The 15,058-nt window shown below is 40.6% G+C and overlaps 1 protein-coding gene across 4 annotated transcripts in view; it reads left to right on the plus strand.

Moving 5' to 3' along the window:
• LOC126393385 (protocadherin-9) overlaps positions 1-15,058 on the plus strand; it is a 317,522-nt gene that overhangs the window by 199,055 nt on the left and 103,409 nt on the right. For 2 of the 4 annotated variants that reach the window (XM_050049530.1, XM_050049540.1), the window contains one exon: positions 13,639-13,840. In XM_050049530.1, coding sequence (XP_049905487.1) covers positions 13,639-13,840 — 202 coding nt within the window. The remainder of the gene's footprint in view (positions 1-13,638; positions 13,841-15,058) is intronic. The other 2 variants (XM_050049547.1, XM_050049554.1) reach the window with 2 other exon arrangements.

A 15,058-nucleotide genomic window follows, 5' to 3' on the forward strand; every position in this document is an offset into this window, starting at 1 on the left:
TTATCACTTTCTTCCCATTATCAAGTGGCATGAGCATCTGCTGCTTTTTGGAGAGGTTACAAGTTGCCTTGTCAAGTGATTTAGCACAAGTAGATTTCGCAGAATGTCCCCTTCTCCTCATACGATTAAAGTGACAATTACTTTCTGTTATAGTGGAACGTGCTTATTAGTGTGGCCTACAATTCAACAAAGCCTTTTCAATTAATTTCAGGCCATAACTTCAAAACGCTGGTTAGAGCAGTGAGAGATATTGCAGTACATGGGTTCTTATTGTTTCATTGTCTTTAAACAGCAGCTACTATGCATAGAGATTCTCTTTAAGCTGCAGTATCAGACTAATCAGTTGTTGCCCATGTCATTAGGTTTTAGCACTTTATAGCACTTCGCTAATTTTCCAGTCAGTTGGATTCAGCTTTTAACAAGAGATTGCGATAATGTAGAGGCTTGTGAATTTAACGTGTGGATTAGTTGCATATTTCCAACCTAAATTTATTAGATTTACACCCTCATAATACCTTATTTCCATTAACAGGCAGATAAATAAAATCCAATTTATTGTTAGCACGGATAAGGGCGAGGGAAGTGTTATTCGATATTATAAGCAGGAACGACTTTTTCTTTATTTTTTTCAAGTCTACTGCTACAAAAGTTGGCCGGTCAGATCTTGGCAGAGCAGATACACTGCTCTTATTACTTTACGCTGATGTGACAAGCCAGGCACAATCAGTCAAGGAGCATTTACATTATGTAGATATATATTTACTCGAGTGCATTTTATTTACAGTATCTTGGACTGAGATTTAAGTTTTCAAATCATTGTTCTTCCAAACGCCCACTTTTAGGTGAAGAAGGCGTCATACAGTATCTGGGGCAAATTACGCATAACAGCTATAGTGTTGCTCGGATATATGGACGTTATAGCCAGTAAATAAACAGGACATGCTGAATTGAGTCAGTTTAAAGGTTGTAATATACAGAGCTACCCCTCAGCTGCTGTCATTAATAATATAACCACAAAGATATATCTGTTTGTATGCTCCTCTGGAAACAAACAATCTCACAATCCCTGTATTTTTGAGTGAATTAGATGCAAAAAAACCCACGAGAAATTTAGATCACCAGTTGCCAAAGTCAACCAGACCTCCCTGCTGCATCGATTTACATTTGATCTCTCAAAGCTGAATAATCATGGCTGTGTAAATAGCCATTATTTCCACAGGATAAACAGGGATCCAACTAAACAAATGTGTGCTTCTGTACCTGTTTGGTGTAATGGAATCACAAATAGGATTTAATGACAGCTAATAGGGTTGTAGGTTATTATGAATCATAGAGTACACTGTGATTATGCTTTGGTTTTGCATGAGCACAAATAAATGTGTAACTTTCAATGCAACATGAATGTATTTTATTGACTTTATTGACTAATCCCTCTGATAGTGCAGTGACACACCAAGGTATTTCTCTGAAGCATTTGTAGTGAGCAAATGAAAAGCAAACACCCTCCAAAGTGGCACAGAACGGTGACTTCAGTGCACACCGTCTACGGCACCGAGATCACATGGACTGTAACTCATAAACACATCAAGCTTCCCCATTTAGTGCTCAGGGCCTAGCCTGCTCTGCTCTGTAGTTAACTGTCTCTGAGTGTCAAATCCTTCATCCTGATGCAGGAGACACACATAGAGAAGAATTTATGTGTCTCTCGTTTTATGGCTGTGGATGTCGGTGGAGGGTAGAACCGATGAGTGAGTCAGTAGTGGTTAACTTTGTAGCTAATGCTCTGTGGCAGTTGCACAGGTTTCTTCAGCTCTGCTTAAGGCACAGAGGGAAGCTGGTTGAACTACTCCTGTCTCACAGTTCTCACTCAGCCAAGTCAGGTTATTTAACAGCATGCCAAAGCTAGGATGTAGAAGGAGATGTAGAGAGGGAGAGTGCCGAAATCCATCAGAGAAGGTAAGAGGTCACTGCAGGGTGGGGAGGAAAAAAGAGCAGATGAGCCTAAGATGTCCACATGTAGCCCCAGCTGGTGTTAGACGACATCAATTATAAATGAAATGTCATCCCCCTGAAGAAGTCTGTTCAGCTAAATTCTGTTTAGTTTGGTGAGTTTTTGCTCTTGTTCTCACAGACCAAAATGTGGAATCTAAAAACCCTTTGTGCCTGCCACTAATGTGGAGTAAAGAGGGAAGATTTGCCCGTCTGTAGGTTAGCTAGATGTAGCTACTGCATGTTAAAGTAAGACATGCATATCTAAGGCAATATATTCATTACATGTTCCAAGCTGTAGGCAGCCTGTGTTGTCAGACTAGGTTAGCTCAACCATCACGGTGCCTGTAAGTTGCATTTAAAGCCTAACTTGAGATATTTAGAGAGCTATCCTGAAGTCGACAGGGATAATTCTGGAAGGTTTGTTCTTTAAGCTACAAGAGAGTACTTTTTTTTTTCTTTTGCACTTGCCTATGCTACAGTACAATAGTTCAAAGCCACTAGGTGTAGAGATTTTATAACATCATTTAACCTCACCTTAGCTTCTGTTATTGCTGAAATAAGGTTTTGGTTGTAGAGGAATAAAATAATAAAGAAAAATACTGCAGCATATGAGTTGCTTTCAGCCCATACATCTCAGTGACCCAGGATCAAATCCTACTCATACTGGCTTAAACATGGCTACAATGAAAGAATGAATGAGCTTTCTGAGTCTTTAACATGTCCCTTGGATTTCAGTGGTGGTGTGTGAATCGTTACTTAACTTTAAAAAATGTTATCATCCTTATTTTTGATACTATTGCTGGTATTTTTCAGCAATAACCAAAGAGAGACAATTTAACAACGTTTAATCATAAGTTCAGCATGTTGGATGATGTTGCTGATTGTCTTTTGTATTGTTCTTTGTTAAAACAATGTGATAAGATGAGTCATCTGAGACACCCACAGTTTTGTTGGGTATGCTGTTAACAGATACAGAAGTCCCTCTCTTTCTGTTGCATTTTTCTCAGAGAGCAGCTGCTCAAGGCAATTTGCTGCCCCCCAAATGGGACTCTTGGACCCACACAGCAAAAATGCGCTTGCTGTTACCACCACTGAAATCTTAAAGCGGCACCAATCAATAACTTTATATTAACACACACACACAACCCATAGAAATTGGGCCAACTGAGGTGACAGACCCACAGAGAATAGCACACGACTCTGCATTTCCCTTTGACTCAACAAATATTTTTAGCATCTTTCAGCTCATTGTTTTGGCTTTATCTTCGTCTTTTTAGCCGCTGCAGGCAGCTGTCTTTGGTAATGATAAACCAATTATACGCTACTTGTCCAACACCAAATGGTAGACAGACATTCGTGGGTGACTCGTAAGGAACATAGTGGAGCACAGAGAGGCTAAAGAGCCAGACATTTCTCTCAGGAGTCGATGGAGACCAAGTCTGAAAGCCAGTGCCAAAGTGCTGAAAACTGCAGTTCCTCTAACGGCCACTTGAGGCTGGCTCCAAAAGGAAGTCAATCCCTTCATACCCCCATGTTAGAATGGTACAAAAAAGGTTTTGGTCTCTATGGCTAATTTACCCGTTCATAACAACTGTAAAGGGAGTGGATTTTTATAACCTCTTTACATTTTATGAAGGCTTAACGTGATGCATAATTAATAGCTGGGCTGCTTTGAGTGCTGTCTGTGAGGTGTCACCACAGTCTATGAATCAGATCCACCCCTTTCTTCTCTACAGCTCCACCCTCTCGTCCAAATTTGATCACTTCTGGCTCCAAAAATCCAAGATAGCATGACCAAAATGCCACAAACCAATGGGTGACATAACAGTGGCTATGTCCATTATTTAGTACAGCCTATGGTGGAGACCAAAACGAAGCTAAAAGGAGAGTGAAAATTGAATAGAAATTGACTGAGAAAAAATCCTAATATTGCTCCATGCCTGCCATCATGATTGTCATATCAATTTTATACCTACAGGTGATTTGTAACATGTTTTGCTGCCCCCCATGTGTGGAAAAAATAATGCGGAATTAATAATACACGTTTTGATTCTCGATGTTTCAATAAGCTGGTCAGTGATACTTAAAATAGCATTTTCATATAACATTATATGTTTTATGAGCGCATTTTTTAGAAAAGGGAATTTTAAAATTTTGTGTTAAATGCATCACTACCCTAAATTAGGCAGAAACACACATATCTATTTAACAAGCAAGAAACAGAGTGTGTGTGTGACTGTTGAATGAGATGGAGTCAATAAGGGAGGTGTAGACAGACAAAAAGAATAAAAAAAATTGGACTTTGAGGACATTAGCGAGAGGGAACTTGTCACAGCAACGTGTCACTTGCTCACATCTGTGAAAGATGACAGGTGAGAGTGGTGAGTCTGGTGACTACACACGGTTTGATGCTTTCTTATGAGAATAAATGTCTCCATGTCTGCTATGTGGGTTAGACAATAAATGGTCGAAGGATAAATAAATAAACACGCATGCTGTATACCCCGTCCATAAATCTGCGCGAGATCATTTAGCCCAGAAAGAGTCAAAATGATGGACTGTGCTGATAATCACATGCTAAGCAAGTGTTCTGTAAATGACCAACACAAAGCACACTGCTGTTAGACATGTAATACACACACACATGCGCGCACACACGCCACATGTCCACTCTTCCAAGCTTGCAATTTGGGAAATGGGTCATATGTGACTTGATTTATGTATCTTTGTGTTTGTCTTTGTGCGTGTGTGTGCGCGCATGTGTGTATTTGTGGTGAACCAAAGAGCGAGGGAGTGACTGATCGCGCTTCATTGTGGATGTGGCAGAATGCAGATGTTTCTCAGAACTGCCTAGCTATGATTTAATGATGAAAAGCAGAAGGCAGCAGACTTAGACTCTGGAGAGGCAGCAGGAGCAGACTACGTCAATATTAGAGTCAGAATCAAAGACGGGGGAGATTGTGATTTATTTGTCACTTTTTATTTGAGTGTTGCTTACAGAAACAAGTTTGGGAACTCTTTTTATCTCTGCGTCTTTCATCTTTTTTGAGCAGTTTGAAAAGCTTGTTTTTGACTGTGTTTATGTCATCAAAATAGAGCCCTGGCTGACTGAGATTGTGATGCATTTTATCCCAAAGGAAATCCGAATGTTATGTTGACAGGAGGCAGTGTCTATCATCTGCTAATGTTTCACTTGATTTGATGTTTTATGGAATGTTACAGCTTGTCAGGGTTGTGGATGAACACTGCCGGGAATAGTGTATGACACCAAAATGTACTTTCTAAAAAACCTGATAAAAGATAAAGGAAAGGGCATACATTATTCTATTTAGGGGTTAATGGCATCAAACAAGGCTGTTTGACTTTGTCATTTTGTTGTTTGAGCAAGTGTTAGGGTGTAACAATAGCAGTGCAAGGTGTAAGACAGAGAGGGAATGACAGAGAAAGGAAAAATCAATCAGCATGACCAGTGGAACAAAGAAGACAATCGCGTTTGTGGCCTTTTATTGATTTACAAAAAAAATGTATTTTCCAAGGTGGCCAGCAGATGGCACAGCACCTTTGGTCTCTAAGGGAAGCAGAAAGAGTGAGAGAGGAGGGCAGGGAGGGAGAGAAAGAGATCTTTTTGTGAGTTTTGTTTTCCTGGTTGACTGATCTCCCTCAGTGGTCTGATTGTGAGAACGGACTCGTGGGAAGTGTTCTCTCACCGCAGGTGTCAGACTGCTGTTAGATAAGATTATTTGTAGGGGTGAGGGGGTTGCATTATTTTGTGTGTGTGTGTGTGCACACACGTCCGCTCAGTGTGTGCTTCCTCTCATTAAATGTCTGCCTGATAGAAATGTAGTGTTATATTGAGTTCATGTGGGAAACAATACAACACAGAGTTGTTTTTGACTTGCACACTGTGCTCCATATGGCCACACTCAGGAGGAGAAAGACAGGGAAGCAGACAGAGAGAGAGAGAGAGAGAAAGCTCGTGCTCCGAGTCATAAGCCCTCTCCCTATTTGTTTTCTGTCACATAAAACCAAATTTGTATTAGTTTTGTGTTCTACTGGATTGAGTCTTTACTGTGCAGTGATTCTGTATATTTCACCCACTGATTGCGGTTTTCAGCAGAGGTGTTGACATGAGGTGCTGTAGCTGCACAGCACCTTGCTGAAATATTTCAAATACACAGGCGCTATGTATATCACCTTATGGGCGACTTTGTTACTCTATGTATGTTACCGCAACACACAGTCTTAGTTTGAATCATGTATTTGTTAGTCCCTAAAAAATGGAAATGCAAGCTTTAGCTCAGGGGTATCAAACTCATTTTAGTGCATGGGCCACATACAGCCAATTTGATCTCAAGTGGGCTGGACCAGTAAAACCATTAAATAATAACCCATAAATAACAACACATCCACTTTTTCCCTTCCTTTTGGTATGAAGTACAACTACATTCTGAAAATGTTTAACCATTGACAAACAGATGATAGACAGCCTGTAATAAAAATAAGTGCAATTTTAATAATTTGTCTCAGTTTTTCCACAATTACCAAGTCTATTACTCACTGTAATTACATTTCATTTTCCCCTGCACTTCCACTCCTGTGTAGTAATGCTGGCATCACTATCAGCTATTGAGGAAGCAGGTTAAGTTATCCCCTGCCTTACAAACCATTTACAGATCTAAAGTTCAGTCAGGAACACTTTAGTCCAAGAGAACTTTATTTCCATTTGCGGTATTATAATTGGTGGTATGGCTCTGTTCTGGGGCCTCTCTGCCTTCCCTCAGGCCTACACAGAAAGCCTCTTCCACGCCCTTACGTGGATTGCCTAAAGCGGAAAGAGCACACCTCTCTGCCCTTCCACGTGCAGACAAGGAACGCTTGAGGCAGAAGGGACAAACCTCCCTGCCCTTCCATGTGCACAAAAAGAGCAGGGCAGTATCAACGACAAACAGAAATGACATTGATAAGTCAGACACAGCATAAAAAGGAGGAGCTGGGGTGGAGGCAGGTTGCAAAGCAGCTGGCAGAGGAAGCAGCGCAACAGTAGGCAGGACAGAGCAATTTAAAGAGGGTGCCCTAAATGAGATTTGCCAAGTGGTTGCATAGGAGGAATTGTGATCCACCAGTTGATTGGGCTGTTTGAGATCAGCTGATGTAGCTGGGATCTGAGCTGAGCTTGACATCTTGTCCTGCATGAACTAATACTATGCTCAATTCTTGGCACTGCCTTCGCATTATGGTTCCGCCAATATTGTTTTTAAGATAGAAGTCTGATATAGATTCTTTTACACTGAAGCGGCTGATTGACATTATTTTGCACAATGTTAAATATCCTTAATTATGACCAAAGGGCATATTTATTGTTTAAGAGAACTGTCTTCTGGTCAGGGTGGAAAAGCCTCTAAAGCAGCATCTTACATGAACTCACTGTTTAACTTCACAATTGCATCAATATTAGCTGTGCAACGTCATTCAGTGACCTGAATTTGACCCTTTGGCGGGCCAGTTCTGGCCCACGGGTTGTTTGTTTGACAATCCTACTTTAGATCAATAAAACTAATGATAGTTGAATTAATTTATAATACTCCAACTCTCTACTTTTCCAACAGCTTGTAGTTATCATAATGATTTTAAATACCCATACAGTGTGTTGACCCATTTGAAACTTTAGAGAGGACTGTGTGGAGCTTTCATCATAGGTTTTTTTGTGTAGGCATTGTTTTCTCTCCCTTCAGATTTTATTCTCAGTTTGCTTAAAAATTGTATCCTTTCTGTAAGACCCAAGGGCAAACGCTATTCTTGATAATTTGCAGGCTTGCTTGAATTTAAACCTTCCAGCAGCAAAGTGCTGCTATTTGCTTTATGTTCGTTAAAGTGAGTGTGTTTGGTCAGGCAAATTATAAAAACAAGCGGATAATAAGGGTTAGCAGGCGCGATAAGCCATAATATCTTGTAAACTGGCAGCAGGGATAGTTTAAGCCGGTCTTATGCTAATGTTACTTCAAGTGACAGCGAAGGCAACAGAGAAATACAAATATCTTCAAACATGTGCAAACACAAACAGACAACACACAGAGAGCACACTGTGACACAGACAGCGAATATGATTTAAAACTGGACCTTTTTATCTCATAATGTGCTGAAATTATAAACGATGAATTATAAATTATTTTGCTTGGAACAATCCAGGTTAGAGTGAAATATTGATCAAAGAAAAGCGTACTGTATATTTTTACATTAAACCTCCTCTGCTTTGCCCAAACCGACCCCTGAAATAAAATCTGACAGGGTGCTGAGCAAGATTTCATTTTAAAGCTCCATCAGTCCAGCAGCGTTTGACAGCACACACTGAAACCATTAACCCAATCAATAATAAGTCCATTTTTTTCCTCTACTAGAAGTCAAAATCAAAGGAAATTACATATACAAAGTTATTATTGTTTCAATTATTGCCCGCACTTGTCATGTTTATGAGAAGACCATTTTGTAATATCCCATTTGTCATGTTGTATATTGTGATTAATTGAGAATTAAGATTGTTGTTCTTTTCCCTGGGCTTCAAGCAACAGCAGTCATTTTCCCACCGTCACACTGTCGACTGCTTTTCCTTTTGTATTCACTCACTTTGTGTATTAATCAGAGTAGTCTCCTCAACGTCTTAATATTATACTGATGGGCATGTACTGAAAACCCTTACAGAAGCTCAAGGAATTGTACCTGACTCACAATCCCATACCTTTCTCAGTTTAACACCATGTTGACTTTTGGATCATCTTTTATCAAATTTTCCTAAAGAACTTTTTCACTGCTTAAAAGATGGTATTTTCATAAAACTGCACTGTCTATGCAGTAAAAAGATGAACATTCTTTTGAAATGGGTGCAACATGACCAGAGAAAACAGAAGAAAAGGGCTGTGACATTCAATTCTGCTCAAGAGGTAGAAAACTACAACTACTAGGATGCACTGCGCAGCATGGGAGCAATAAATGCTCCCGCTTATGGGTTATGTATTGCGAGCTTAGACAATTTTCCACAGGAAACAATATGGTGGACGGCTGGTGACAAACAATCTTGAATAACCGTTAAACAGTAAGCTAATGAAAACATTTAGGCAAGATATAGCTTATTCAGTAACATAATTTTGGTTTATATGTGATCAGCTTTGCCTAGTTTTACCGTGTGAGGGAGAGAGCGAGATGAGCGGGTATTTCTCGATCCGCTTCTACACTCTTTGTGTTTGTGGTTGCAGGCATACGAGAAGTACAATCTGTATTTTGGGCAACAGCCCTATAGCCAGTTCAAATGCCTTGAGAGATGAGCAGGGCAGTTTTAATTTTAAAAACTATTTTATATTTAGTCTTAAGGCCCATTTATGCTCAACGTTAAATACAGTTTCGGATACGGACAGAGCCTTCTGTCCACGCTCCGCGTTCATTTCGTCTGTATTTCTGCACGTTTCCATAAAGCTTACGGATACGGGCCAAACAGAGCAGTACCACCGGAAACCGTGGGGGCAGTGTTGCTGTCACTACCCAATACGTAGCTCTAGTGAGACACGAAAAAGAAATAACAATGGCGTTAAACATCATCTCTATGATGTTACTTCTCCTGGACACCGGGATAAACACATGCTACAGAACAGCTGGGAGGAGATTGGAAGGGAATTAAATGTGAGTTGGTCGGCAGCGATGGAGAAGTGGGGGTCTGTGCGAGACAGATTTGTTTGGATGTGGGGGGCCACCCGGCGAAGCAAGTTATCGAATGCCCCGGCGGACATCCTAAAGTACTGGAAATGACGCTCGTCGTCAATTTCTCTCATCGGCAGTACTAGAGAAAAGAATTCTCCGTCCTCCAGTGGCGATGTATTTAAGGGCCTCACCGACCACCACCTCCTACAACGCTGCCTCTGTTTTTGTCTTTTATGCAAGAGGTACATTATCAATATCTCCTCCACAGTCGCCATGTTTGTTTTTGAGTTTGTTGTTGTCATAAACTTTTGACTCTGGGCTGCCCCCTGGTGGATATATTGGTTAACATCCATGCCAACGTAAAGGACGCATGGAAGTATGTGGGCAGTGACGGTAACATTGTTTGAAAATGACATATACATTTTCGTACGTAAAGGGAGCATAAATGGGCCTTTAGTCTTGAGATGATAATACTTATTAGTTTTTGTCACATTTTAGTCATTTTTATTCGTCATAGTTTTAGCCGACATAAACTGAAAGTGATTTTGGTGACGAAAATTAATGACATTGTCCTCAACTTTTAGTCATTGTGTCTTCTATATGATTTTTATCTTTAAACTAATGCAATTAATGAATCAGAAATTAGAATCAAGATGACAGGTTGTATAACAATTTATTTAGACATTTTTTTCTATAACTACAATTACTTTCTACACACATACAAATTTGCATTTCTCCAGCAGTATTTGACAGGTTTAATGGATGATTTATGAGCACACACTTCCTGATCATCATTTGAAAAGATTGACATCTCTCTATTTATGATCTCAAAAACTCTGACACCACAAATAACTAATGAGACAAAAAAGGGATTTGTTCCCCAGTTCATTGTAAACTCTGACTTATCGATCTCACTGTGAAGAAGTAGAAAAATAACTTTACTTCAGCCAGAATTCTTTCTTTACATGTTAGTCTGGAGGTTTTAGCTCATGTCCTCTCACAGAGTTGATAATTATAGCTAAACTTTCAGCTGTAAGAGAAAACTCCACTGAGTTCAGACTGTTTATTCATAGCACAGCAATACTCACAGATAGCGGAACCTCCTACCTGCCTATCAAACAGCAGTCAACACATAAACCTTTTCCAGACAGTCCAGATCTGAGTGGAGTCCTGTGGGGAACAGATGTGAAGACCACCAGCCAGTGGCCGCTTGCTCCACTGCCAGTCAGCGGCTAACAAGCAGAGCTAACAGCTAATAGCCACAGCTGCAACTAACAAACTCCACAAATCCATTCAATACTTCTACCATCCACAGTCAGACACACATGACTGCTTATTTACTGCTCAATTACAGCTCAAAACCAGCATCAACGGCTGACAGTGTGTTTTGGCAGGCTAGCAAAACATTCTGGTACAGACTATTCACTGGATTTAACCTGCCTGTTGTTCATACAGCATTTGAAGATAATTGCAAGCATGGCCATTCGCGACGAGTCTCATCTCGTCTACGAAAAGAAACCTAGATTCCGTCTTTGTCTTTATTATCAAGATCTATTTTTAGCTTGTCATCGTCTCGTTCTCGTCATGGAAAAAAGGGCGGTAAAAAATTTGCGTTATAGTTTTCGTCACCTGAATTAACACTGGAGCAGGGTGATCTGGCCACTAGTAAGATGGAAAGAAGATTACCACAGTTAATTTGGTTCAATATTGGCAAAGTATCCCCTTAATTAATCAGGGATTGCTAATACAAGATATACACTTTGGATACTACTTTTAAAAATATACAGCTGTCTCCTTAATTCTATAGAGAGGTGGTAGAAAAGCTGCCAGTATCAGTATTGCTAGCTTGACACTTTCAGGGCAGCCAACAAATAGATGGCTACCTTGCCTAAGGCCAACTTCTTTGGCATCAGCAGAAAGAAAAACACATGACGCCACGGTTAATTAACTGCAGATACACCAAACATGTCAAATCTTTAAGGCTTGCCTCACCCAACTGTTTTCCTGGGTTTAATTTCCCTATAAAGTGTTTTTTAATTAACACACAGGTAGCATGTCTCAACTTATGTGAAAATAATAGTGCTAAATTGCCTTATCAGTATACTTAACCATCACACAAACAAACAAAGGAGGGAACCCCGTTATGGAGGGTTTTTTTCCCCCTAGTTATATCATCTTCATCTGAAATGCCACATCTTATCATATGCCTCTTTATAATTACTACCCGTGACATTTATCCAGATTCCTATTGTTTTACAAGACCTTTAGATTTAATTATACTTGATTCTGCACTTCCAGTTGTCATTAGAGACCGCAAGTGTGAAGCATCGTTCAAATCCTGATTTTGATTTTTGGCAACATATGCTGGATTTCAGAAGGTAATATTTGTTATAATTCACAAAAAAAGTGCATGGTCTATAAGAGGGAGCGCCGTCCTATCCAACTGCCAAATAAGATAGATTGATATTTAACTTTAAATTGTATTTCAACTTTTGATACCAACTAATTTCAGTTTTCTTTAATATAACAAAGCAAAAATGTTTAAAGTGGCTTAAAAGCTAAGAGACTCCAATACAACTCACACAGCTGTCAGCCTTGAGTTTCATAAAACATTCTTTCTTGTCATTTCAATTCATTCTCTCTTTTGTCAGCTGAGTATTATCAGTGTCATTGCAACACTGGGCATGTAAGAATTGACATTTTCCTCCAAGGTTGTTATAGCTGTCTATCTGTCTGTCTGTCTGTCTACATCATCCATCCATCCCTCATGAAAATTTAACACCATGCATCTAAATCTGAATCCAGCTTTTTTTTTTCTGTACCCACAGTCTCTTAGGTCTGCCTGCAAGTCCCCAACCCCCACCTCCCTCACCACCCCATTTTTCCTTTCTTTATTCTCCCTTTTTGGTTAATTGAATGTTGCATTTTTTTGGAGCAGTTCTAAAATATATAATGAGGTCATTTGCATTAGACTGCAGATTGGGTGACCTTTGCTTTTCCCAATAATTACTGTAAAACTCGTCTCTGTCTGTCATCACCGAGTATGTGGCAGGGACCTCTCTTTGCTCACGAAAGGTTAGCTCGAGGCTTGTGTCTGGACTTATGAAAAAGCCTGAGGAAAATGTCATTAGAGCAAGGGGAAAAGACACTCGGAATTAACAATTGGAAATTCAATCAGGATGGCTTTAAGGATGGTGTGTGCGTGCACGTGTGTGTGTTTGCATGCATGTCTCCGACAGAAGCGCTCTACGGTTTGTCCAAGGAACACTCCTGGGTTAAGAAATTCCTCTCGTCAGTGCAAGTGCAGAAGGGAAGAAGGACACCCAGGGGGGCGACTTCTGTTAACGCTGCGGGCCACTTTGACTTTGCCAACGCGCAAACAAACTGACAACACAAATTAAACAATCGGGCTGTAAATGTCCCTGCAGCAGTCCTCACGAACATGATAATATGCTGCCACCAATATCTAGAAATTCCATGGCCTTGATTAATTATGCCTGACATTAATTACACCATGCATTTATGAATGGCTCACAAATTTTGCACCTTTCACCTTGCTGAATTTTTGTAACAGTGCATGATGTTTAATTTGCATGCTGTTATTGGTTGTCATTGTGCAGTGAAACGTGACTGTATTTACCATGTGTTAACTGCCCCTCCCATCAATAACGCGGCCCGAGTCAAAACAGACTTTTTGTTCTACAATCATTCTCAGTCTCCTGAAACTGGGAATGAACCTTTTCGATTCACCAGTGCCTTCCTTACTTGTAAATGTTGAATACATTTTACATCGTTCAGACAATCTCTTAAGGCTGCTTTTTTCACACTGCAGTACTGATCAGTGTGTCAAGCGGCATGCATGAGCTTGCTCAGCTCAGTGTAAAATGATAGTGTAAAATTTTGGAAGGGGCAGAGCAGAGCACTAACATCAGAGGCTCTGTTTTGTGCTCTTGGTTCTAGTCGCAGCGGCGCGTCACGTTTCACCTGCCGGATGGCTCTCAGGAGAGCTGCAGTGACAGCGGTCTGGGGGACCACGAGCCTGTAGGCAGTGGCTCCCTCCTCACACAACCTCTCCCTCTGGTGCAGGCGCAGGACGACTTCTACGAGCAGGCCTCCCCTGATAAGAGGACTGAAGCTGATGGCAACTCCGACCCCAACTCTGGTGAGTTGTAAAATATATTCCATGGCAGACTATCACTTCTTTTGACACGAATGCATGGCTTCTTTGGATTTCTCTGTGTTTCTCTTACTGTCTCTTTTGCAAACTGTGTGAGCTTAAAGCATCATTGTAGACACTTTGAAACAGCTGCAGAATGTTCACTTGGTGGACGTTGTGTACACAGTGATGGTGTATTTTCTTAAAATACAATAGGACTTTTCAATTTTCTGCTGATTGAATGGAATGGAAGGCAGCGAAAGAAATCTGAACATGCTTTGTCCTAAAGTGCGGGTTAGAGGAAATGAATGTTGTTTTCAGATTTTGCTTTGGGGAATGACTAAAACTCCTTGAGCGAAGATGATAAATAGTCATGAAAAACATCAGTCTCTATAAAGAACTCAACGTACCAAATATCATTTAATTTAGAATCATTTGATTGCTCAAGTAGGTTTCTAGTGGATACACGAGCAGGTCATTCATTTCTCAGTTAATCATCCAGACTTGTTCATTCCTCCCAGGAGCAAACCTGGGCCTCCCATAGGCTCCTCACCTATTTGTGAAACTCATTTGATTTATTTAGAGATGATTTCCCAGTTGGAAGTCTTGGTGCTCAGCTGAAGATGTTAACTTCCCACTATTTCTGGTGGGAATGTACATCTCCGACCCAGTTTTCTCATTTTATCATTAAGAGGTGAAGCGTGCGCGAAGATCAAGCGCATCGCCCCAAGGTCGATGCCAGCTTGCCTGCTGAGGGTGGAGCAGCCAGCACCACATAAATACAAGTGCTGTGAGTAAACTGCGTGTGTGTGTGTGTGTGTGTGTGTGTTTGTGTGTGTTTGTGTGTGTGTGTGTGTGTGTGTGTGTGTGTGTGTGTGTGTGTGTGTGGGGTTCCGTACGGGCTCTAACTCAGCAGATGTACTCACAGTTGGCAGATGTACTGTGTGTAGGCCTACTGACTCACTGTCTTCACAAATGAATAGAGCTGCACATGGCCCGATCACGTGCAGTTGTAGTGCAGCTAACTGACAGGCATTGTTGTGAGTAAAAATCCATCTTAAACGTGGTTGAAAGGAAGTTTAGGAGAGCGGGAAAAAATGCGTAACTACCCCATCTGCTAGTTCTTGTATATAAGTATATAGGTATGAGCAAGACAAGGCACCATAATCTGGACCTGTTCAACCAACTAAATCATCTGTATCTGTATCCATACTCTGAATGTGC

Source organism: Epinephelus moara, chromosome 1, assembly GCF_006386435.1.
Source record: "Epinephelus moara isolate mb chromosome 1, YSFRI_EMoa_1.0, whole genome shotgun sequence".
NCBI lineage: Eukaryota > Metazoa > Chordata > Actinopteri > Perciformes > Serranidae > Epinephelus > Epinephelus moara.